The 25,519-nt window shown below is 38.0% G+C and overlaps 1 protein-coding gene across 1 annotated transcript in view; it reads right to left on the reverse strand.

Annotated features, from left to right (window-relative positions):
* Nucleotides 1-25,519, reverse strand: part of LOC102798269 (cadherin-12-like) — a 106,515-nt gene that overhangs the window by 58,409 nt on the left and 22,587 nt on the right. Inside the window, exon 2 of the mRNA XM_087846306.1 lies at nucleotides 13,336-13,746. Within this exon, the coding sequence (XP_087702432.1) occupies nucleotides 13,336-13,581 (246 nt within the window). The 5' untranslated portion in view covers nucleotides 13,582-13,746. The remainder of the gene's footprint in view (nucleotides 1-13,335; nucleotides 13,747-25,519) is intronic.

Below are 25,519 nucleotides of genomic sequence, written 5' to 3' on the forward strand. Positions count from 1 at the left end.
AATAACACCAATAACAGTTGACACAGGTGGCATCCTATTACAATACCACAGTGGAATTCACTGAGCTCCTGGGAGTGATCCATTCTTTCGAAAATGTTTTTAGAAGCACTCTGCATGCCTAAGTCCTTTATATTACCTGTGCCCATGAAGGTGACTGAAACACCTGGATGCAATGATCTGACGTACGAGTGAATGCTAGGGCTGGGTATCGTCACTGATTTCTAGAACTGATTCGATTCACAAGATCCCAATTTGATTCAATTTTGATTCAGACAGTCAGAAATATCATAATTCTGATCATTCATTAGTGTATGAATGATCAGACATATTCAGATTTTTATATCCATGTATAAAAACAAAGTTGACACTTGTGAGACTTCATCAGAGGTGTTAGCATCACAGCAGATGCCTTCGTGTTAAAGCAACTGAGGATCAAACACGGAAAACCATGAAGAAGATTTTGCTGGCCTGGCTTTTTATGGCAGATAACCAACTTAAACATGTTCCACAGGAAATCAAAAACAGAAGAAAACCATGAATCAACATATGAACATTACCTGATGCTGCTGAAGCGAAGCAGGGCAAGGTTACCGATATTTTGTTGGAGACACAGCTAAGCGTTTTGCAATTTGGCATCATTTGTTAAAGTTTAAATGTCTTTGGTATTGAACAGCAGGAATGAGGCTTTCTTGTTGGAGGTCATTTTTGGGGGGAAAAAACAGCTCCCGAAGGCACGGTACACAGCGGTAGACTGGCGCATAATCAGCACGAAAGCACAATAAGCAAGAGAATAATGCAAAAAATAGAGATTTTTGATGGTAAACTGGTCTCTAAGTACACTGACAGAGCTGTGCAGGAATAAAAGCAAAAATAAGAGGGAATTCATAGCAAAGTTTTTCAAACGTGAAGCGTAGTGTTGATCTTCTTTTGCTGCTGGTTCAGTGAGTTTTGTTTGGAGACTGTCGAAACCTGCAGCTTCAGAATCTGAGATGTCGGCTTTCAGGATTGTGGTGTTACTGAAAAATACATTTATATTTAAAAATCAATTCAGGTTTTAATGAATCGATATGGCATTATTCAAACTAAAATCGATTTGATTTTTTAAACCCACCCCTAGTGAATACCTAGTGAATATCTGTACTTCCTACTAGAGGTGGGCTTATCAATCCAAATATCAATACCAACTCTAGTATTGGTATCGGATCGGTACTAGCACGATTGGATTGATACTTTGCTTTTATCCATTAAGTTCAGTATGTAGCCCACTGAACTGTGTTAATTATTTCTTTGCAAAAATGAACCTCAAACATACACTATAAAAAATGTCTGAACGTTTTTGTGCGCTTTAGAGACAGAAATATTTACATCCCAGGTCAACAAAAACCCAGTCTCAGAACACATGAAAAGCTGAACTTGTTGTGTTAACTAATTATTGTGGAAAGTAACAATCACAGTGATATAGTGGTGATTAAAACTGTGCAGAATTTGCAAACTGGGAATTTATCTCATGAGTCATGGCACCTACTCTCCCCCAATTAGCTGACTGAATAACTTAAAATAATTTGTACTGATATCGGCAATCCTGGCCCTGTATTTACTTGGCATTGGATCATACCAAAATTTGTAGCGTGGCACAGCAATGTTTTTGTTGAAATGTCCAGGCAAGTATATACATGTTAAATGACAAGATACCTGTTCAAATAGCATCAATTAACAGACAACTTTAGTTCTTTTTAAATTTCTTTATGATAATTCTTCATAATTAAACAATAAGAGCAAGTAGTCTGATGTCCTGTAATCATTATGAAGCTATAATCTGAAATACAATAACACATTAAGTATCGGTATCGGATCAGTATCGTTGATAGCGCCGTGAATTTGACTTGGTATCGGTTCGGAAAGGAACTCCGTGGTATCTCACAAGACTACTTCCTACTCTTTACATTTTCAAAACAGGTTCTTAACTTTTGCTTTAATGCACTTGAGGGGAGTTATTTTATGTCGCTGCTGGTCTTCAAACCGATTTGAGCCTAAACAGTAACATATGACAGGAAGTCGCATAAAAAGAGATGACGTGTGCCAAATTAAGGGGCTAAAAGCGGGTTGGCGTTTTTATTTATTTTTTGCCACAACACTGGAACGACTAGCCCTACTGAAGAGGAGCTAGCATAAAAGGAGTGACCTTTTTTAAGTGTCAGGTAATTTCAAATGCAATGTTTCTGTCAGCTCAACAAACGTCAGCAAAGACAAACTGTTTATATGCGGTTTGTCGCACATTGCGTTGCTAGCTAAAGCCGCTGTATTTCACAGGGGGAGAAAAGAAAGCGCTAACTTCACTCAGAGATGGAGAAAGATAAGAAAAACAGGACAGGAGCGGAAGAAGATATATATTTAAAGGTAAGAACTGCTCTGTGGTATCTGATAAACTGGAAAATTAAAACTTACATGTAAGTCCTCATGTTTTTAAATCGGATATTGGGTCTGTACATGTGATAGTATGTTTTCTTTTTTTTCATATTGTGGAACATGCTGTAAATCAAACTAGACTATTTAAAGGTTGCATGAAAATCCTGTGCATAGTGAAGGTTAGTTAGGTTAGTTTGTTGTACTGTGATGGATTTAAAGTAAAGAACAGCGGCTGTGGTTTCATAGTCAGAGTTACAACAAGTGTAGCAGAGATTCATATGGATTTTTGCAGATGATGCTTAGATTCACTGACTGAATTCCACCGTCATACCAACTTAAACTGTCTGGAAAAAATACAGCATAAACAGTGTACTGTCAGTGAGGATGGAAATCGGCCAAGACAACTCATGAAACATCCGCTGACATCTTGCTGAATTCAGTTGTGTGCAGAGAGAAGCAGGTCAGCTGATCACAACCTGTACATTAACAAAATCTACTGGAGCTCTCAGTAGAAATTACTGTGAGAGCCTTTTCCCCATGCTGAGCCACTACAGCAAATTTTTTTGGACTTAAGTTTTTCCATTCCCATCTCCTGATATTATTTTATCATTATGTTAATACAGCACACGGTTCAGTTAGCTTTGCACAAAAATAGAAATGTCCCCCAAAGAGCAACTTTTTACTTTCTTACTTTGATTACATTTGAGAGCTTGTACATTTTTACTTTTGTTTGAGTAAAGAAATTGAATCAGTAGTTGGACGTTCACTGGAGTGGTTTTTAGCACTAGTATCTGCACTTCTTCTTGTACCTCTAAGTATAGTGTCTGTATTTTTGCCACCTCTGCTGACAGGAAACATACAGGGTCGCACTCAGCACAAACACCTGTGTTCAGTCATCTGCAGTCTAATACAGGTTCTGCAACAAGCAATGTAAATATGATAATGAATTTTAAAATAAGTGTTTTGATCACACGTGAATCGCACATTGTGATTGCAGTTACATAACTTTATCTGCCACAGTTCCAGTGAACAAAACAGGGAGCACTCGAAGTCTGTAGTCAGTAGTGCTGAGCCAACATCTTCACACCACCGTCTCTTACAGTGCACTGTCTCAGATTGCTTAAGGTTGTTTAGTTGTTTGCGATAGCTTCCATGTACTCTACTTTGTGATGTGATGGTGTTTAATCAATATACTAATGACTCAATAGGCTGCCCTATCATCAGTCAACACAGCACTACTGTGGGCGCATTCATATTTTTGTGTACTATTGAGCAAATAATCACATTGTATTTATGAGAGTTTATATTTAATTGTCATTTAACTAAGAAGAGAGTGGGGGAAAAACATGCCTCTTCTGGGTATTGGCATAAAAAGAATATTTTTCACATTTGTAGTTTATTCAATACAAGTACCCAAGAGAGGAACCTGCACATTGATTCAGAGCTGCAGAATTGGAGATGAAAAAGAAATGCAAATGCAAAATGAACAGGCACGTTGCCCCATTAATTATAAGTGAAACTTGACTGATATTAATTAAAAATTCCATTGCACTAACAATGGTAATCAATTATGTAAAGAAAGTCCATTAATAAGAAGGGCTATAAATGCTTTGTTTAAGCTATAAAACACCCACAAGACAAGAGACACGATCGTATCCATAACCTTTTTAACAATGGCTTTTTAAAAATAGAGACGGGGAAATTCCTTCCATTGTTGTAGCACGGTTACAAGTTACAGTTTTCAGTAATGCCATTATTTCATTTGCACACATTAAGTAAATTAACTTGTGGAGAATGAGTGAATACGAGCTGGCTTGTGATGATATCCTTCCTCTCCATTTTTCATGTTAAGCACAATTAGTAAAACTCTCTGCTCAAGGTATCAGGTGACACGGCAGCTATAAAAAGAAACTGCTCGTGTGTGGAGCTGAAATGAGATTCCTGTTGCCATCCGAGCTCACACTGTCACTGCACTTACATTTCATTTGTTTACATTTCATTTTTTTTCCTTTAGTGTTCACAGATTGTCAGACAAATGTTTCAGTGATCACGAAGCAGTTCAGATTTTGTTGGCATAGCTTTTAAAGGGGAAAAAAAAAAGATCAGATTTAGGGTTAAACCTTTAATTTCCACAGTATTGAAGAAATGATGAGCAGCCAATGCGCCAGCAATGCTTTGAAAACAAATATGGCTAAGGCAACTACTCATCTATTAATCATCAGGGCAAAATACTAATATTGACTCAGACTGCTCAACTACTAGCAGAAATGATGGGAAACTGTAGCTCATCTTACCGGCTGTAAAATAGTCACATATTTAGAATTTGCCTTGCAGTAAATTCTTGACTGTGCAAGAGGTCGGTGATCCCTGTTCCTTTTAGGATTTGCAGTGCATGGTTCCTCATTGGCAATGCAGTAAACCCTGCATATTGATTAATTTGAGTGATTTCGGAGAACGTAACCAACCTCTGTAGAAAATGCTGTAATTGGATTTCTGCAACCAGGATTATGTGGAGCTCCTCTAAGGAATGCATATCACAGCCACAACCCTTTGCTGATAGCGAGCCAACATTGTTCCCTGAATGGTCCAGCAATCCCGTACCACTGAGTGCATTTACAAAACTGTAAACAAGTCTGAAAAGAGTTAGAACGTACTTGCTCTTCTTGCCTTTAAATGCAGTTAAATGTCTCAGCGGATTATTCACATTTCGTGGTATACAAGCGAAACATGCTTCCTGACTGGTATCACAAAGCTCTTCTTTGCATATTTATTATACTTTATATTTATTAAATAAATTGATTCTAATTCATATTTAATTGTGGATTATGCTCTGAGCAAGACCAGGGCATATTCTATATGTCACCTGTCAGAATTTATACTGTGCACTGTTAATGAGAGTAAAACATTCCACTGCTCTTATGCACCCCTGTTCCATTGCTGCGTGGTATTCATTAGATAAGGTCTGAAACCACCATTCAGTTCAGCCATTCAACCACTGTCCTAGCAACTCAGGAGTATGATGACAGTATGGCAGTCTGTTGGCATTGGGGTACGTTGCAGGTGGCTTGAAGTTCGTGTATTGTCAGGGCGCATGATGACTCCTGCTTGCATTGTAAGTTTTTGCAGGTAATTTGCAGCGGATGGAAGGAAAACACTATGCCAAATCCTGCAAGCTTATTATAGCCGATCGATACTGGCCTCCGAGCTATTTCTTTGCTGCTGACAACTCAGAGCTCCCTGTCTGGTTTGTGTCATACCTCAGTCAGGTAATGGGGACGAAAAGCTAACAAAAAAAGATATTCATATAGGAGACTATACTGGTAGATACGCAATCTTAGAAAACACGTGTGAGGAAGGGAGAGAGCGAAAGCAAGAGGCGATAACAGAGAGACAGATATTGTCGTGGGTGTGCGGCAGCAGCAGTCAGAACTGAGACAACTGCGTTTATCATTTGTAAATGGGTCAATTGTAAATTGTTTTTGATGTAAATGTTTCCTAGGCCAAGAATCTGAGGAACTCGTGCTGAGATTACTGGTTGTATACAAGGCTACCTTTTGCAAATAACATTATGCAGTACTGATTTTTTTCTTCTTCTTCTTTTTAAATAAAACATTGATATATATGATTCTGTTGATCCCAGAAAACAGGGTTAAGGCTGCATTCCATTTCCTCATATCACACATGATTAAACGATATATTGATGTGTGATATGACACGCACAATGCAATTTTCTGCCTACAGTGCCAACGATACTGCCCATCAGTGTCATTGTAAACATAGCAAATGTGGACTATGGTATAAAGTGATACTGATTGGGGCATTAGTGCACCATTTGGATATATGGCCCAAGCAATTCAGGGGAAAAAGCCCATTACCCATGAGGACAAAATATGTGAAATATATATTACTTTGGCAGGACAGATGAATGGCATCATTAGCTTTTATTTCAGCTGTTCTTTTCAGAAATCCCCGCAACATTCATCACTAACGTACATTACAATTGTAAATGCTCTCAACCTCTTAATATGTTGTAACGAGCAGCTGACTCACCGACACACTCCACGCATACTCTTCAGGAGAGCAATCTTTTCAAATTATGCAGAATGTGACAGTGAATTAAAAAGGTGGCGAACTTGAATTCAGAGGTGAATTCAGAGACGGGTATTCTTGAAAGACTCTTCAAATTGTAGCTTTCCTTAGCTGTTGATCACTGGCTACCAGTCTTCATAGCTTCATGAAAAACAGTGTTATGAAGGCTGAGATTTTTGGAGTTGAAGTTAATTATCCGCTCGCTTGCCTCGTAGTCAATCAAAGTATTTTATCCCAAGTATTTTTACAGCAGTGGCTGTCATCATCAAATGATGTAAACAGGTTTGCTGCTTTTATATGGCCGTCTTCAGGTTTTAGCTTTATAGCTTAATTCCCTAGCATTTAAAACAAACTGTATTTAACAGCGTGGAACATACTATCGCAGGGTAAGGCTTGTAAATTACGTATGGTCAGCTGATGGAATCGCTCTCTTTGTTGAGCCTGGTGCATAAGTCTTGCTGAAAAGGTTTTTATGTCCTTCTTATAGGTCCTCATTGAAAGATTAAATTGCAGGCTTCACATCAGTAATAAATCTCAGCCAGGTGTGGGGTGGTACTGGGAGGAAGAGCCATCAATAAAAAGAAGGATGGTCATTCCTTGTCAGGCAGGAAACAAACAAGTTGTGGGAGAAACAGCTCTGCCCTTTCTAGAAAAAGAGGCTTATTGACTTATATGTAAATAAGTGACCTTTTGTCTGTGTGTGAAAAGCAGGGCATTGGGGCATGTCCTGCATGTCTTTGCATGCACTGCATATATTTTTTTCTTCCCTTGTATAGGTTGTTAATGTGACTCTTTAAATTGATTGGCTTTCTCTTTAACCGTCAGTGCCGTTACGGGTTAAATGATTGCTTTGTGCCACCGTGTTGCTGCGTTTTTTTTAAATTTTATTTTTTAATGAAAGCAATTCCCTGTCTGCTTTTTCTTGCCAAGTGTATAATTTGTTGAGTATCTTTTGAGACTGTCATTCCATTGTTGTCATTTTCTCATGACTTGCATAAAGAGAAAATAGTGGATTCCCTATCATGTCTATTTTTTTGTTAAATTCAGGCCTGCACTGGTTTTCATCTTCAGTACAAGTGGTTAATTATCTCTTAGAATAAATACATGGTAAAAAAAAAAACTTGCATGCGAATCAAGTTTGCAAAAGCATCCACTGTCACAAGCTTTATACTGTCATTTTACAGTGCACTGCTTGATTTTTAAAACAACAACAAAAAAACAATTCAGGCGTACAGTTCAGATGTATTTGACAACATGAAAACATTTCTTATCTGGGACCAGTACTCAGTTACAATTCTTAGATAATGTTGCACTGAAAAAACTGAAAACAAAGTTTTTAATTTAGTAAAAATCTCTCTTTACCTTCCTCTAATTGTATATAAGCATATTGTCTTGAGCATCCATATGCAATGCAATATAAAGTACTCACAATATGCATGACTTTATATAAAATTGGAGCATCAAGTTAGAAAAATCCCAGCAGTCTGGTTGGCAAAAATAAGAGATACATTGGGTTTTGATTACATCTCTACTGTTAAGTATTAATTTGTCATTCAAAAGACAAGTGCTGTTTAAGTGTATTCTGAGTTGCCATATTATTAAAAATCTTAGGGAATTGCTTCCAACATCTATAGCCATCAAGTTTAAACAGAGAGTGACATGATGTCAGAGGAAAAATCTCGAAAATAGCTCCCGAACCCATTGGAGAGTTTAATCGAGAGTGAGAGGAAGCAGTTTGACTTGATATGCAGCCGCGCTGTTAATAGTTTTTTACGTCAGATAATCACTGCTTGGCACACGAAAGGCCTCAGCATTTTCTTATTGAGGGTACAGAGGGTTGTTATATTAACCCCCAAGAGCCCTCCGGGCTTCGTTGCTAAACTGCAATAATGATGCTGTCAACATGAGTCTTAAAATTTTCTTCACGTATATTCTTGAGTTAAGTGCATGGTTAGGTGTCGTTAGGATTTTATTGATGGTTGCATTGAACGGGGTGCAGCTTATTGACATTAGCAGTAAATTTATCACTATGCAAATGCACATTTAGCGTTGCGTTTATTAGTGATCGTGCCTTTCTATCGGTTATAGTTTAGCGATAGAGATCAATTAATTAATTTATTATTTGCTACATTGGGTCAGCACATGGAGTTCCCCTCCAGCTCATGTTTTAATTGCACTGGACTGAAACATCGAAACAGCCAACGCATCAGATTTAGGAAAAAATTTGCAATGTGTGCCAAATATTCTACAGCAGTTATATCAAGTTGTCAGCAAGAAGATGACGTGGCCACCACAGCTGGTGTTGTAACTGTCCCTCTGTTAGTGACAAGCTCTACCTGCTGGTGCAACTTTAAGTAACCGTCTCTGCAAACGTATTGCCGGTGCAGCGTTTTACTTTAAATTTGAGGGAATGAAACCACATTGATGATGCAGTCTCATTAGTAGACAATTACACTGTGGAAAACTTAATTTAAATTTAGGTGCCTAACCATTCAGTGAATGAAAAGTGCTGTGAAAATACTAATAGAACAGCACAGAAACAATGTTGTTCAAACAAACGCTGACACAATACTTTATGTGCTATCGTTATAAACAGCAGAGAAATATATTTGTTTTACTTTTATGTTTATTTATGGCATTAAAGCTTGTTTCTTCACATTGCTGAGAACAACCTCACCATAAAAGTGAACAACGAGCATGAAACGTTAATGGGGTTTAAAACCTTTAAAATATCCTTGGCAGACTATGTTTCCTTTATTTACACTACAAATCAAATCTGGTATTAACATGCCCTTTTTTTACTTTTTCAAATGTAAATGGGATTCACTCTAAGTGCATCTTTAATAGAAAAAAGTCCATAAAGCATTGTGATTGTATGTAGAAAAGTAAAAAAAAATGCAAGAACTCCGAGCATTTGTTAATATAAGCAGTTGGGACTAGTAGTAGTAGTGCTAAAGACCTTGCTGAATCCTGTGACCTCACTTACACCTCTGGGAGAAATCGGGGTAATTAAGTAAGTAGTGGAGGTGAACCTGCAGTTGTGACTGTAGCGTTTCTAACATTCCTCTCACGTTTAGTGTCTCCTACCTTAAGTCCCCGAGCATGTAGCTGTTAGTGTTAGAGTGTATAAAATCCTATCTAAATATTAAGATATATGATGTGTATGAAAACGGTGTGAATATTGTAGCTCTGTGGTTCTTTTTTGTCACACACATTTATACAGTTTGTATTTTTAAATTTAGATGGCATATATTAAACGGTATATAAGCCGGAGTGTAGATTCATTTTCTTTATTTTGTACTCATCTGATAATAACAGAACAAGTGAAAATGCAGACATGGCATATCTTTCTGCTTGTGGTGCAGAAGAAAAGAAATGTTGCTTTGCTTGCACTCATTAATCCAAAATAGATCAGGCAGCATTTGATGTTTTTTTTTCTTTCATGTGTTTTTCTTCTGCCCTTTACAGACAACCTAGTCTCACAAATCTACATAAGTCTGTCTCCCAGAACCTTGTTATTTATTTTTAGTATTATATCATGTTTAAAAGACCTTCTCATCAGTTACTCTAGCTAAACCTTATGTAAGCCACTAAGACAGGCCTAAGGTAGATTAAATCAAGCAAACTAAAGCTGGACCAGTGAATCATCTTTTTATATCAGTTATATCAGGTAACTGTATCCATCCGTCTTCTTCTGTGTATCCGAGTCACAGGGGGCTGGAGCCCATCCCAGCTACCACAGATCGCCAGTCTGTCACAGCTAACACATGGAGGGAGACACTTACAGTCAAATACGCACCTATGGCATATTTAGAACCACCTAAACCCAATAACTGGACTACGGGCAGAAGCCAGAGTACCCAGAGGGAACCTTGCAAACATCTGAACTCCACACAGAAAGGGCCCGGCCAGATGTCAGGACCTTCTTGCTGTAAAGTAACGATACTAATCACCATGCATATGCTGCCCCAGGTAGAAGTACAGAAATGCCCAGTTAGGTTTGTTGCATCATTATTAAATGGATTTGCAACTAGGAAAAATAAATACATTTACCAATATAATGGAAGAAGCAGGATATTCTAAGATACCCAAAATGATTTGGTTATTTATGTCTGTCAGATGCTTTGAAACATGAGTTATTTTAGTGGGAATAGTCAAGCAGTAAACCAGGTGGAATTGCATGTTATCCAGTTATGTTTGTGCCGATTGCATTGGCGCTGATATGGGTTTGGTGAAGTCTAAAACTGAGGTGGGCGTGTTCTGACAATTTGACGTACAGCAAGGCAGATGTAAGCGCAACTAAATGGTATCCCGCTGTGCTTTAACATCTTCCTTCTCCACAAACAGCTGGTGTGTTCAGGCAAAGGCACTAGTTAATAGGCAAACTTACTGATCCATAACACCAGTACTGGCAATGTACTCCATCATCTGTGGTTGTCCCCATTCCTCGTCCGATACGCGTCTGCATTCTGTGCTGTCAGAAATACACCTTGTTTGCAATGTGACTCGTGTTTTGTTTTGTTTTTTTATTTATTTATTGACCAGCACTAATTAGTAGTGATTTGGCTGTCAAAATTACAGTTGGCAGTGATGCATTTAATGCTCTCGAAATAGATTTTGATTATTGCTAACAGGGTCAGGATTTATTAGTGTTTGTCATTCGTCTCACACAGGCATGGATGCAAGTCGTCCTCCTCCTGCTGTCAGAAGTACCTTTTTCTGAGCTTCCTCTGCGAGCGCTGTTCCTACAGTCAGATCGTGCCATTTAAACTTTAAAAGAAAAGATTGTCTGCATTAATCATCTCCTTTATAAATTGGGGTGCGGCATGTAAAATTCTGAAATCTGCCTTGCTATGTACAGAGAATAGGTTCAGGCTTCAGGGTGCATACAAGTGGACCCCATAAACTAAGAAATGAATACTTCAGTGACCACAAAACTGGGATTTTTTCCCCCCCTTATTAGTCCATTGTTGATAAATCTCTTATGGCAGCATTTTTAACAATCACCTACTAAAGTATAGCGATTGCTGTATTCAGAATTCAGTTCAGCTCCTGGTTCCTTTTCATGTTCCATTCTCCTCTTTGCTTTCCCCATATATCTCTGCTGCAGCGATCAAATAAAGGCAAAACAATAAAAATAATAATAAAAACACAAAAAGTAATGAATAATAACAGCACTGTGTACGTTATATACCTAAATAAATGCCGGGTAACATACTCACAAACCATGTCTCATTAAAATACCCTTTTTGAGCTATAGGTGTGCATTTGGATAAACTAGTCACATGTACACTACTTGTGTTTTCTATATTACTTAGCATGTGTTAAAAAAAAATCCCCCAAACGGCTTCAGCTGCTTCACTAAACATTTTCCTCTTGGGTTCTGTTGCCTCTCTTTAGAGGCTGTTGTCAGATAATTACTACTTCAATTGGTCCAGAAGGACACTTCTGCCACAGAGGATAAAACAAAAGTGTCTCGAGCTCCAATTCACTGCAGGTCACTGGCTGGAAACCATGAGTACACTCTAAAGTGAAAACATTACCACATTAGATATTGATGTAATATAGAACACGTGTTCATTGCAGACTTATGGTCAATTATGGTCCATTAATGTGCCCTGTAAACAAAGCTGCTTCCTACATCTTTATCTCTTAGTATGCTCTCTGTTTGAACATTTCTCACATTACCGTTCAATATGATATCACAGACGTGTGTGTAAATGGTAACCCACTCCAGCGTTCCCCGTGCCATTTAACAGTGTACAATAAAAAGGTTAAGATTCAAAGGGAAATCCTCTCCCTTAAGATTTTCCCGACAAAGGTCCGAGGATCTCCAAATGCTTTTTATATGTTGAAGAATCAGTCAATTATTTTGAAGAAGAGCAGCCGCCCAGGATTAAGTGATTTAGGAGTGCAGTAGACAGCTGCTTCCCTGTCCCTGCTTTAGCCTCAGAGACGTCCACAAACAGCGTGGCTTGTCAGGGCTGATTGCAGTGGCACTGAGGCAGATAAGTCAGTCTTACTATTATCCTATGTAAGCTGGGAGTGCCAAATTACAACTTTAGCCTTAAACCCCCACAGAGTTTGCTTACGAATGTCTTAAGCCAGAACAGTGAATAAGAAATCCTGTGCTAAAAAGCGGGGACGGCCAAGGTTTGAGGTGACACAAGAAGATGCGAGTTTTATGGGATGTATGTGTATATATCTCCGTCTGGATCAGGCTGTTGGGTCTCTGCTGTCTTTTTATTGCTGTCAGCATCTTCCGTGGCTCATAACTATGATGTTCTGACAGCTTTACAAGGACTGTAATTTAAATTTATTTCGACCACACCATCAAACCTTTCACCACTTCAGTGTCATGTGTGGCTCGTCTAACATAGAAACCTTGTGGCACAGCTCCATTATTAGGTCTGGATTTTTTACTTGCGTGATGCTGGTCACATCATAAAACACTAAGAAATGGGAGCAGATTTACAAGCCTTAGGAGCATTATTAGATTAAAGAGGTAAAGTTCTTGGGGATGAATGAAAATCGGCGACTTCCAGTATTTGCTGTTACTTGCATAAGTACATGGTATTAAAATAGTCAATAATTAATTACATCATCAAGGAATAAAATATTTCCCATCTGAAATACTGGTAGTTTTAGGGTAGTTTTATAGTTACTCTAAAGTTGAGGGTTTTTTTTTCCAGTTCCCTTCCTCCCATTTTATCTTCCTCATGTTCTATCGCTCCCTCCATTTACTCCCAATTCAATTTCTCCTAGGCTCCTTACTATGTGATTTATGACTTCTGCTGCACCATAAATAACAGTAAAAAAAAATATATATTTTTTTTTTACCTTGCCCACGTACTGCGGATCTGACCCCATGTACTCCTCCAGTACAAAGAACTGGTTCCACACCCAGCCCCTTTTGACCCGCTGAAATCCAGCTGCCCCATTCCTCATTGGGCCCACCAAGCTCCTGGCGTGCTCCCTTCCCGTCCTGCTCCGTCCCAGTGGTGGTAAAGGTGGACGTAAATAAGAGACCGAACCCTCGTCGACAAGAATCCACAGGAACAGCAGCAGGCAGTTCCTTGTTAGCATTGGCGATCTGTGCGGTTCAGGTCCCCAAGTTAAAGTCCAGTGACGAGAACTGAGCCACAGTGAAACAATCTGCGATGGCGTGTATGGGAAATGGGTGAGTTGTGAGACTCTGCAGCTCTCCCGGGTCTGTCAGGATCCCTCTTAGAGAGTTGTGGAGCTCATCACCTGAAGGAAAGAAAACAAATGTTTAGTCAAAAAGATGTCCTTATCCTCCACAGCTGCACCAAACTGTAATAATACAGCATTAGTATTTTTTCTTTTAAATTCTGATTAGAGACAGTCCAGGAATGTCTTACAGCACTTGTGATTATCACAGGTGGATATGAAGTGCTGTTATCCTGCTATTCATAAATGTCAGTGAATCGGTAGTACAGCGTAGCCTTTATTCTTCCCCCAACCTCCATGCTTTACCTTTTAACTGCACAGTGATAAATGAGACTACTTTGATTCTCAAGCATAAAAATAATTGTTGTAATTATTTGCCTGGTGATAGATTACCTCTACACCAGACGGTTCTTATTGATGCATGCACTAATTATCTAGACTACTCATCTCTTTAGTGAAAACTGAGACTTTATTCCTGCTGTCAAACCACTGTGTCACTGTGCTGTGGACCTGTCACTGCCATGATTTCCCACAGAAGTTCAAAGTTATGCATTATTTAATGACGCTTTAATGAGAGGTTGCTGATTAGCTTTATGTTTTGCCTCACAAACCTTGTCTTAGTATGAAACCCACTGAAACTTGAAAGTTGAACTCTTTACTGAAAAAAAAAAAACCTGACAAACGTTGCACGCAGCCATCTGAAAATAAAACGTGATACATTGGCAGTTCATATATCAAATTGACATGTGTATTGTGTAAAATGTCAACATGCTCTCAGTGATTTCTTTAGGATACGTTGCTTTCTTTCAGACATCGCTCTTATGTGGAGTGCATTTTGACAACTAGTGGCCACAGGAGATTGAACCTATTCCTGTAGCGTGTCATTTGACAGACATGTATTGTACAAAAGTGGCACCTCATGCAGGAGATATTCATTATATATATATATTACCACTCAAAGACATCTAATGTTAGATTTCATTAGAACTTACAGTATATCCAAGAGGTTTTGTTTGCATAAAACTCATTAGAAGTTCATTTGATCTGATTTTGCATCAATGAGTGAAGGAAGAATGTAGAAACAGTTAAAACAATAATGGTTGTGTTGTGGTCTTACTTGTGCTATAGCTCCAGATGTAAAGTATGAACAAACCTAAACTGCTTGGTAAACATAAGGAATTAAGTTGCTTAAATATTTATATTCATAAATTATGTTAATGAAAATGCACAGACTGTGTGGTGAAGAAAAGTAATTCCTAATTTTGCCTGCCTTTCTTAGAAAAGTCTTAGACTTTTTTTCAGTACAGTAAACATCTTGAACTATTACAAATTGTTTTGACCTGTACATCGGTGCATTGGAGAATTATTTTACATGTATGTGAAATCATTAATATAAAGTACCTTGCTGATCACACGCCCTCTCTCTCTCCCAAAAGTAAGTTACCACGTCCCACAGTGTTGAGAGCATAATCTGGTGACTTTAACAGGGCAAACTGGTGCGTAACGAGACTTAATGCTGATACATGGACACTTGTATTGATTAAACAGAGGAAACTAGAAATAAAATCCTGCCTCTAATTCAAGCCAGCTTCGAATAAAACCTTTCTTGGTGCAATTCAGGTAAATAATGGCCCTGCAGTATTTGCAGAAATATGGCGTGCCGATTTTAGATAATATTGAAACGACTCCACAGTGCATTTTTAATAGTTTTTCTGACCGCTCAGCCCCTGTGGGATACTTTAGAGTGTTGATCAAACACACATATCCACCAGTCTTAAATAAACAAATGAGAATGGAACACAAAAACATGACCGTTTGTGTGTGTCTAGAGATTATAGAGTGAAACAGGATTGCAAAAGTACATAATTTAGAAAGCCCATTTTTGTCTGCGTATAGACAGACATAAAAAATATACACTTTCAAACTAATTTACTTGCAATTATGGATGTCAGGTGAGTCTTTTTTTAAATTATTATTAATAAAAGGACTGAAATGGTATTGTAATTGAACAATCACTCATTAGACCATTGCACAGAAGAGAATGAAATATTACACAAGGAGCCTAATTTGTTAAGCTCATTCATTATTGAGCACAAGTACCGAGTGTTGCTGTTCACACCTTGTTTGCAATCTTGACTACCATATCAACACTCACGCATTCAACTCTGGCCTTGTTACAAGACACTTAATTGTGCTGAAAACAAGAGAAGGCAACCACAAATGGTTGGAATGAAGAATGGAGCTAATGGTTTCCACACCTGGTTTATTATTCCTCTTTCCCTCCTAATGCACTTATAAGCTGTACAGTAATGGAAGACAGCGTGCCTCTAATTTCATAACTGGAGCCCTCATTGACATCATTGTCTTTGATTAATTATACTGACTTGGAACATCGGCTTCAGAAGAAGATTACTTCAACAAGGTTATGCGGTGCAACTGGATCCATTTATTCTCTCTGTCACGACAGTATCTTAAAAGTCAAAACTGATCTGCAAAGTTCTCTGCGCAAAATTGGCAGGAACTGTCTTGACATGGGTCAGACATGCCTCTCCCGCAGGTCACCCCTCATTTAGCATCGACATAATGGAAAATGACTGTTCTCATAATTCCTGGAAAATCACGATCCTCTGCCACTGTACGGTCCTGGGAGGGCTCGATGCATATTTTATGAGATAAGTTAATTAGCATATGTCTGGCTTCGGTTGTGAGCCTTGACCCAGGTGTCTACTTCAGATAACACAACGCAGTAGGCTGACAGTGTTCTCGCACATCACCTTCAATAATCAAACAACATATGGCTGGCCGATCTGCTGGTGCAGATTACCACCCACAAGAAACTCCCACAGAAAGTTATTAGTCGTCAAGGCTGCTATAAACATGACAAACGAATAAGTAGGCATTGACTTTCGGAAAAGAGGGGAGAAATGAGTCATCTGGATCAAGTTGTTGTTTTGCAAACACATTAATGTCTTGGTAGACAAGTGGGCAGAGATATTTGTTTTCGTCCTTCTTTAAAAACTGCAGCGTCTTGCAGTGGCGACCAGCAGAGAATTTGTACTTGGAATAATAAGGTTAGGGATTTAGCTGCGTTTGATATACAAAGGAATTGATCTTGATTTCATATTTTAATTAGAGTGCTACCTGTGTACGATACTCACAGGTAGCACACAAGGCCACCTTATGAAAGAGGAAGGCTTAACCAGTAACACAATTGCTACAAAGCATTTGTGCACATCTTTTCTTACACTCTACATTGTTATTTTCTCTATTAATATCTTTTTTTGGCAGGCACAGTATTCTCCATGTGACTCTGCAAATAACAAGTAATACTACACTATATATAATTTTACGTTTTTAGAATTTAGTACTGCATGCTGTCCTCAGACGTACCCGTATGAGAGGTTTTACCATCCTGTCCAACCCTGACAGCAGCATTTAGATTTCCCGAATGTACAACTACCGAATGAGATTTCACTAACCTTGTGTAAATGTTGATGAGGTAATCATCTCTGTATAAGTCGATACATGAGGTTATCGACTTATACAGAGAAGAATAAATACTCCACTGATTATAGAGCAACAGCATGCACATTTCACTGTAGACAGAAGCATCAAGTAGTGCAGCCTAAGCAGAACAGTGCAAGAATGTAATACATAATTTATTGTCTTATGGCATCTTTTTTCGTAAATCTTCTTAAAGATTTTTGCATTTAAAGGAGTGATTTTGAGTTTATGGATAGAAGGTCACAGACTGTGATGGACACATGTTCTGCCAGTCCAGGAATGACCTGGGTCCTTATCCCTAGTGCTACAATTTATACTCTACAAATTGAATTCTGTGCATAGGAGTAATGAATCATTCTTGGCAACGGGAGTGCCAGGGCATCTCAGAAAGCTTATCGAACTCTGGTTTCAACATATTCTAGACTGGCTTCCTGTAGCTCTGCAAAGCTCCAAGGCTTTCACCAAAGATTTCTCTTGTGGGGACTCAAGCAAACTAAAACAAGTAAACATTTTTTCCCCTCTTTAACTGTTGTGTTAAGGGTAACTTTCTAAACTGAACTGAAAATCCTTTTGTAAATACTGGACATTGGACCATATTTAGATTTTATGTTGAATGCCATGTCTGGTCTTCCTTTTAGACCAGACATGGTTGTTCTGCAATAATAACAGTGTGCAATACAAATACACTTCTTCTTCTTTTTTATTACTAAGTTATTATACTGTATTGTGTTGTTTGTGTTGCGTTGTGATGTGTCATATCGTGTCGTGTTGTGTTATATGTAGTGCCGACGTAGGACTATAGTACATACTGTACTATGTATGACTGTGCAATGACAATAAAGAGTTATCTTATCTTATCTAATAATCTCAAGAGTTATATTCAAGTAATTTGCAGTCAGTTTGTTTTACTTATTCATATATTGTTATACTGACATTTTTTTATGAACCTGATTCACATTCCTTAGTTCTTTTAATTCCTCAGTGTGTACCAAGAATAACCTTTTTAAATGCTGTTTCATGAGAGATAATTTGTCCTTTGAATATAGGTGTTTCCACACAGTGCTGACTCACTCACTTCTGCACTATTGTTAGGCTTTTCACTCAATTCCCTGAGAGCACCTACATATACATCTAGATAAGTCTCCCTCTGTCTGTGCTTATATTTGACAAACTATCAGCTGGCGATATTAAAAGATATAATGGTATTAGGATCTATATGTGCATTATATGTGCATTAAAGCAGCGATCCCCAACCTTTTTTGCGCCACGGACAAGTTTAAGCCTGACAATATTTTCACGGACCGGCCTTTAAGGTGTCGTGGAAAAATACAACAAAATAAAACTAGTACCGCTACTGAAAAATAGAGTTATTCATAACACACGTGAAAAGACCCAGGAAAACAGAGTTAACGATAAAAACGATAACAAAATAACGCTGAAAACTGATAAAAACCCTGAAAACCACACATCTCACACCTGAGCCTCAACTCTCGCGGCCTGGTACCAAACGACTCACGGACCGGTCCGAGGCCCGGGGTTGGGGACTGCTGCATTAAAGAATCTGTAACATACAAGGAGTTTTGTTTCGAAGTTTTAATAGGAAACGACTTACAGTTCTATCACTGTAGTGTTCAAGGCAGAAACCTCATGTCAAGTACAGCTCTGACTGAGGAGGAAATATTTGCACTAAAGCTGAGGACATGTGAGGGGAAAAAAGTGTCAGGGAAATAACTGGAAGAATCTTTTTTTGTAGAGCTAAGGCAGAAGAAGACAGTAATATCATTGAAACCCTTGAGGGAACGAGTGGGAGGAGAGAGGTGTAGGTGGAAGCAATGTAATGAAAATGGGAGTAACAACACAGCTGGCCAGTCAAGGTAAATTATCGAGGAACACCTCATGCGTAGGTTATAGCACAACCAAAGTAATGAATAGTGAACAAAAGGGCTCAGTTAGTTACTCAGATAAATGTACTTATTTACCGTACAGTTGGCTTGGCCTAAAATACAGTCCTTTATTCATGTGTAAAATAACACAGCTAATGTTGGAAATGGAAACATTCTTCACTTTCCTTCATTGGAGGGCGTCAGCATGTAAGCTCTATAACATAAATGTACAAGCAGCACGAAATGTTGTTCCCTGAACAATGAAAACATTATTATGATGTGATAAGTCATCTTCCTTACTTTACCGCGTGTTACTCCTGGAAAAATGTTAAAATTTTGTTGTCGATATGAAATACTGTGGGCATAACGGGAATATGATGAATTTTATTTTCCCATAGGTAGCCCGTGGCATCCTGTCTGCAATAAATTCATGTCCACATCCATCAAAGTTTGAGTCATCAAAAAGGTTGCGTACATATTTTGTTTACAATCATAAAACGTATTGAAAAGTTTTCACAAAAGTTTGGCACTTACACTTTAGTCTTGTAGGGAAGTGTTTCTCCAGTTGGCATGCACCCTCAATATGTGTCTTATTTGGGTATCAACAACTGGAAAAGCATTCAAAAAACTACCGTGCCAACAAATAGATTCAGCAGCAAATAACCCCATTGATTTAAAAGAGGTGATACTACTGTTAAATGCCAGTATGCATTTTTAAACTAAACTGTTAAATTGGACTGTTGAAGAAGAACTCCATCCTTTAAGTTTATTACAACTTCAAGACAGTAGCCCAAAACACATTCTTTTAATAGTGACAAATGGCAACTATGCTTGTTGCCAAGACTGTTTCTGTGATGGATGTGCTTTGATGTTTGTTAAAGTGCTACATCGACAAAACCAGAAAGTCATCATTACAAAGAGTGCAGGGGTTTTGATAGTCCAGAGAAGCTGCTTAGGAAGTATACTTTTACTGCTTTCCTTGCTTCACATATCTAAACATCTCATTGTGTATGTATCACAACAAGGACAGGGAGTTCAACAGCCTAAAATGACACATTTTGTACTGTACCGCATTGTTCACCTTGACTCTTTGTCATTTGCACGCCGGTAGCTAAGTATTGCTTTGTGTGCACCGATTTCTGTCAGTCTTCCCTTTGAAAGGGAAAAATAAAGTTATAGATGCTTCAGGTAATTATTTTAAAATCTTCTTATGTAATTAACTTTGATGTCTTGTCAAATTATTGTAACTTTGCAAGCTGGTGTCTCAGATGCTCTACTCTAAGACTATTCTACAACCAAGAGAGTGAGACGTCTTCTCTCAGGCATTTCAAGAGATGAATTCACCCATTAAAATGTTTAATCATATCAATAATTTAAGCTCATCACCTTAATAGTTTGGAACAAGGGCCTTTACTATTTGGATGAAGTAGTTTGTGAAGTAAAAGGTGTTCCAACGAAATAAAAGGCTGGTATTTCAGTGTGTCTGATACACAATTAGTAGTAGTACCTGATCAGACGAGGAGTCAGCAGATTGCTACTTTGAAAGGACTTGGAATATTGATCTAGGGGTGCATGGATTTGGCAACATGCAGTGTTTTTATAATGAAAACACTGACAAGTGATTGCCAAAAAGCAGAGTTTTATAATAAAGTCAAACAATACGGGCAGGAAATGCAAGAACAGCTTATTTTACGCCTTTGATTTGAAATGTCTGTCACCCCATCACTTCACTTTGACACAAAATGTCAGTTCTCACATTGCCTTTGTTGAATTAGAGACGAAAGACTTCACTTCAGTCACACCTCGATTGTCTGATTTAAAATTTAACGTGTTGGTGTACAAAAAAAACAAACAAAAAACCCCCAAATACTCAAACTATTTTTGATTACACTTAATATATTTAGACTTAATACATAAATATATGTATATTTTTACTCAGACTTTTAATACCCAGGTACATCAAAGAATCACAGTAACAGATATATTTCCCCTATATCCTGATAAACCAGTCCTCAGCTATCTTTTATCACTTTTTTTGACATCTGAGGTTTTGACAGATACAAATATTCAGAGTCAGGAGACATGCCTGATCTTATTCTGGAGCAGTGAAAGACAAGCAGCTACTAAGATGAAATGAAACATCCCTGTTGCCCCAAGGCAGCCATGGTGCACCAATGGTACACAGGCAACTGTCGTCATTCCGGCAGACAGTTCTCAGGGATGCCAGACAACAACAACTTTTTGACCTTGTGATTTGAGCTGCTTGAAAACAGCACTTAATGAGGGATTCCCAGCTCTGTCTTGTGGCATTCGGTATCATTTAGCTTTTTGCATTTTTTTTTTAACATAACTGGATATCTTAGAGGATCTATTTAAAGTAAGCAGGTAGAATGTCACTATCTTGATGTAGAGTAGAAGTCAGAAGCATGACTGCAGCAGTGGTCCTCAGAGTTTCTCACTTTAACCCTTTAAAACCGGTCAGAGCGGGCACGCTCCGTTTTGCGCAACTACTTTTAAATCCTTGTAGAACTGCAACCACGTAAGCTAGCGCAATATTTGTTTTTGCATATGAAACCGGAGGAGTTGTACTTACATCTTATGCCATCAGCTTGTCCTCGGTCACAGTTTCCTTCCACATATAGCTTTGCAAAAACTGCATAAAAAGCACTTGCAGCAACAAAAACATAATATTCCAGAAACACGCTTTGCCGATCCGATCAGCTGTTCCTAACACTTCCTACATTGAAATAGACGTCAGCGCGAACTATCGCATGTCCGCCATTACCTGCCCTAAACCGGAAGTGACGTCATTTTCGCGGAAATGTAGTTTTTTACCATCAAGGCCTCATGAGCCTATACTGGTGTTTTTAAAAGTTATGTTTGACTTTATGACTTTCTGTGTCGTTTCTGGGATGCTTAGGACTCAAATTGCACTGCTGGAAATAGTTTATTTTGATGCATATGCTGCTTTTTTGCAAATTTGCACTATAATATTTATTTTCGTTTTTCCTGCAGTATATAAAAATTGGTGTATTTCAAAAATAAAATTATGAAGACAGTCAAAATAAATTTCCTGTGGTGGGAAACTATTTTGTGCAACTTTTTTGTATTTACAGTTTTGAGGGATAAGCCTCTTAAATTTCTCTAACTAGAAATATATGTTAAAAAAACAAAAACGATTTTCAATTTTCTTGTAGTTTATTGCACTTTCTTGCAATTTATGTAATTTCTATGCACTTAATGCAGACATATTATTAAAATTTGGCCTATAATGGTTGTATTGATGTATAGCAACTTGAAATGCTCCCAAAAATGGCTCCACAGCATGTAAAAATATAATATAAGCTCTGGCGGACTTGGTTCTATGGTAGGTCTTAAAGGGTTAAACTGCATGCATTCTGTGACAGTACCTCTGTATGGGCCTCTGTCTCTAAGAAATAATCACAATTCAATGGATGATTGTGTTTATGCCAAAAGAAAATGACTTCCAGAAATATATTTAGGAGCAGATTTTTTTTTATATTTCTTTTAAGTAGTGAAGCTATTGATCCGATGACCATTAAAGTGCAAGACTGGACCAGTATACACACACACACTCACACACTAGCTGAGGAGTAGCTTAAAACAAAATTTGAATCATTAGGATGATTTATGCCTTGTGGAGTTTGAGACTTGATGGAGCTCTGTAGTGAATACACTTTGTGCAGGACACTGTTGCACTAGTCAAGGTCCAATTTTGTACCTGGGAATAAAAAATCTCCATGAACTTTTGACTCCAGCTGTCTGTGTAACACTTGACGAGCCATCTATGGTAAGCAGTGGTTAAGTTATACATGCAATTGTTTGTGGCTATCTGGTCCTCTTTGTTTCATACTGATCCCAGTTAGCTGCTTGCAATGTAGAAACTACAATTTGTGTTGATTACCTTCCATTGTGGATATTGATGAACCATGAAATTTCAGCAGCAGTGCTCATAATTCAGTAATGGATGTGCACTGGTGAATGCATATTTGGGATATTGTGGTGTCGATTACAAATTAACCATAGCAAGTGCACGACAACCAAAAGCTAAAGATTTATGCTAAACTGTGTCCAAAGCTGTGGATACCTGATACTTTGGAGATTATTCCAGTCATAAATCTGTCACCTCCTTATCAGTTCAGAGACAGACAGGGGAAAACTGACGATGTGCTCGCTGGGGTGTTTTTGGAATCCTTGATTACGTCGGTTTCCATGGCTTTCCATTGTATTGTAAGAAAGGTAGACTAGATTACAAACTAAGACATCTTTTCACAAGTTTAGTTTTGTTCATTTAGGAACTCTTCATACCACCGAGTACTCTGTGAGACAGAATAACACCTTGAATATAATCCAGTTATTATGAAAAATAAATTAGCTATGTGTCCTACTGAACGAAGGTTGCCTCTCTGTTAGAAACTGAACTTTTCCCCCCTGAAGATATGGAAGGCTTAGCTGTAGAGACAAAACTGGCCTGAGGCAATAAAAAAAAAAAAAAAAAGCTCCACACTGACTCAGCTCTCCCCAGCGTGAACATGTCTGGATCCCCTGCCAACAAAATCTATGATGCAACAGATATCGCTCAAATGAAAGGTTATGATTAAAAAGGAAAAATGTATAAAACTTCAGACAGGCACCCAGGATCGGAATTCTGTATTTTCTTTCTAAAGTTTAGACGCTATGGATAATCTGTGACATGCTGCACACATACAGAAAAGAAAAACTGGCTCTAAAGGTGGAACAGCTCAGAAGTGATTCCTGGTTCATGCTGTTTTAGTCAAAGCTACTGCTGTTCTCTGATCTGAACTCAATGAATGTACATTAAAATAAAAGGTGTGACTGTGAGGACCTGTCAGTGCTCAGCTTGAGCACAGACCCAGAAGCCAAATTGGCAGTAGGAGGAATCTTGCTTTACCTCCCTACTGAAGTGTACGCAGTAGAAGCTCAGATAGTGCTTCAGCCCCTGCTGCTTCAGTTCGAGCTATGGAAAGAAATGGTCGAAGGCCGAATTTTGAACTCTGTTGCTGCCTTACAGTGTGTGCCATTAAATTCTTCTGAAGGCAGCACCAACTATCGACAGACAAGGTTAGAGAAGGCAAGTCAGATTATAACAAGACTGATAGCGCCAGAGAAGTGGTCAAGTACCGGTTCTCCTTAAGGTGAGAGAAGAAAATTAAGTTTCGAGTTGCAGAAACCATATGTACCATATGTACAAACCATATGTAATCTAAACTCATGAAAAGAAAAAAAACCCCATAATTGTCATGAAGAACACTGGTAATTTAATGTAAATGCGTTCGCAGAAAGGCATATTTTAATTTCTATGCTACAAAAGTTTAAAGTTAATTGAGGATAAAAACATGTCTAAAACATCATTTTATGAACTTCAAAAAAACGATTTATGCCAGATATAGAATGCTAACTGAAATGCCAAGAAGCAGAGTACACGCGGGTGTCAAATAATGCCATTATTTTCTGTTTCTGCTTCCAGAAACTGCATTGCAGGTGTGCATTGATCTCCTATAGTCTCACTACACACAAGAGTGTCTGTTGAAAGATTAACAGTACAGTCAGCTGGCATTAAAGTATAAAATAAATTCATCCAGCTGTTTGAGTCAACTGTATGAATTTTACCTTTTGAGTCCCAAAGCCCAAGAAATCCACCACCCAAACACATTCTTATCAGCTATAACAGGGGATTGTGTAGTTTTACTAAATTACTATTAGATTACTCTATTACCTCGATACTAATTGTAATTCCATACATGTTTTTACAAAAGACAACAATTAACCAAACTAATGCTGTTCAACATTGCAAGCATTTTGGAAAATAATTGAATTGATAGAGTTTAAGAGAAGATTATTTATAGATTTCTGGTTTCTTCACTTGTATTTATATATTTATTGTGACATTAAATTTTTATACTGTGAAACCATCCGAATTTCAAGAACTACAGCGAAAAGAACATTTTTGGTCAAACTGTCCGTTCCTAGTATACACTTAAACATTAAACTTCCAGTGAGGCAGATAGCCCTTCCTAGATTTACCTTACAAATTGGAAATCTTTTAGTGAGGCAGCAAATACACCACATTAAAGTCAGTCATGGGATCAACTCATTAATGACACTCAGGAACAACCTTTTAGCATTGCAAAGGTGTTACGTTTGGTCTGTTAAGCATTATTTAGTTCTTTGTTGACTTGAATTACCCACCTTGGGACATTTCACTCCTCGCGTAAGCTGAGAGGAGTTTTAAGGGATTATAAGGGATTCTAGGTATAGACTTTTTTTTTACCCCTGTAGACGGCACCTATCTTATAATTAAATACTGGTTCGGCAACATGTAAAAAGAATGTCTAACCAGTGGAAGTTCTTTTTGCTATGTTCACTTGGCCATAATATAATTTTTGTTCATAAAATCGAATTCT

Source organism: Neolamprologus brichardi, chromosome 9, assembly GCF_056152115.1.
Source record: "Neolamprologus brichardi isolate AB-2024 chromosome 9, ASM5615211v1, whole genome shotgun sequence".
Taxonomy (NCBI): Eukaryota; Metazoa; Chordata; class Actinopteri; order Cichliformes; family Cichlidae; genus Neolamprologus; species Neolamprologus brichardi.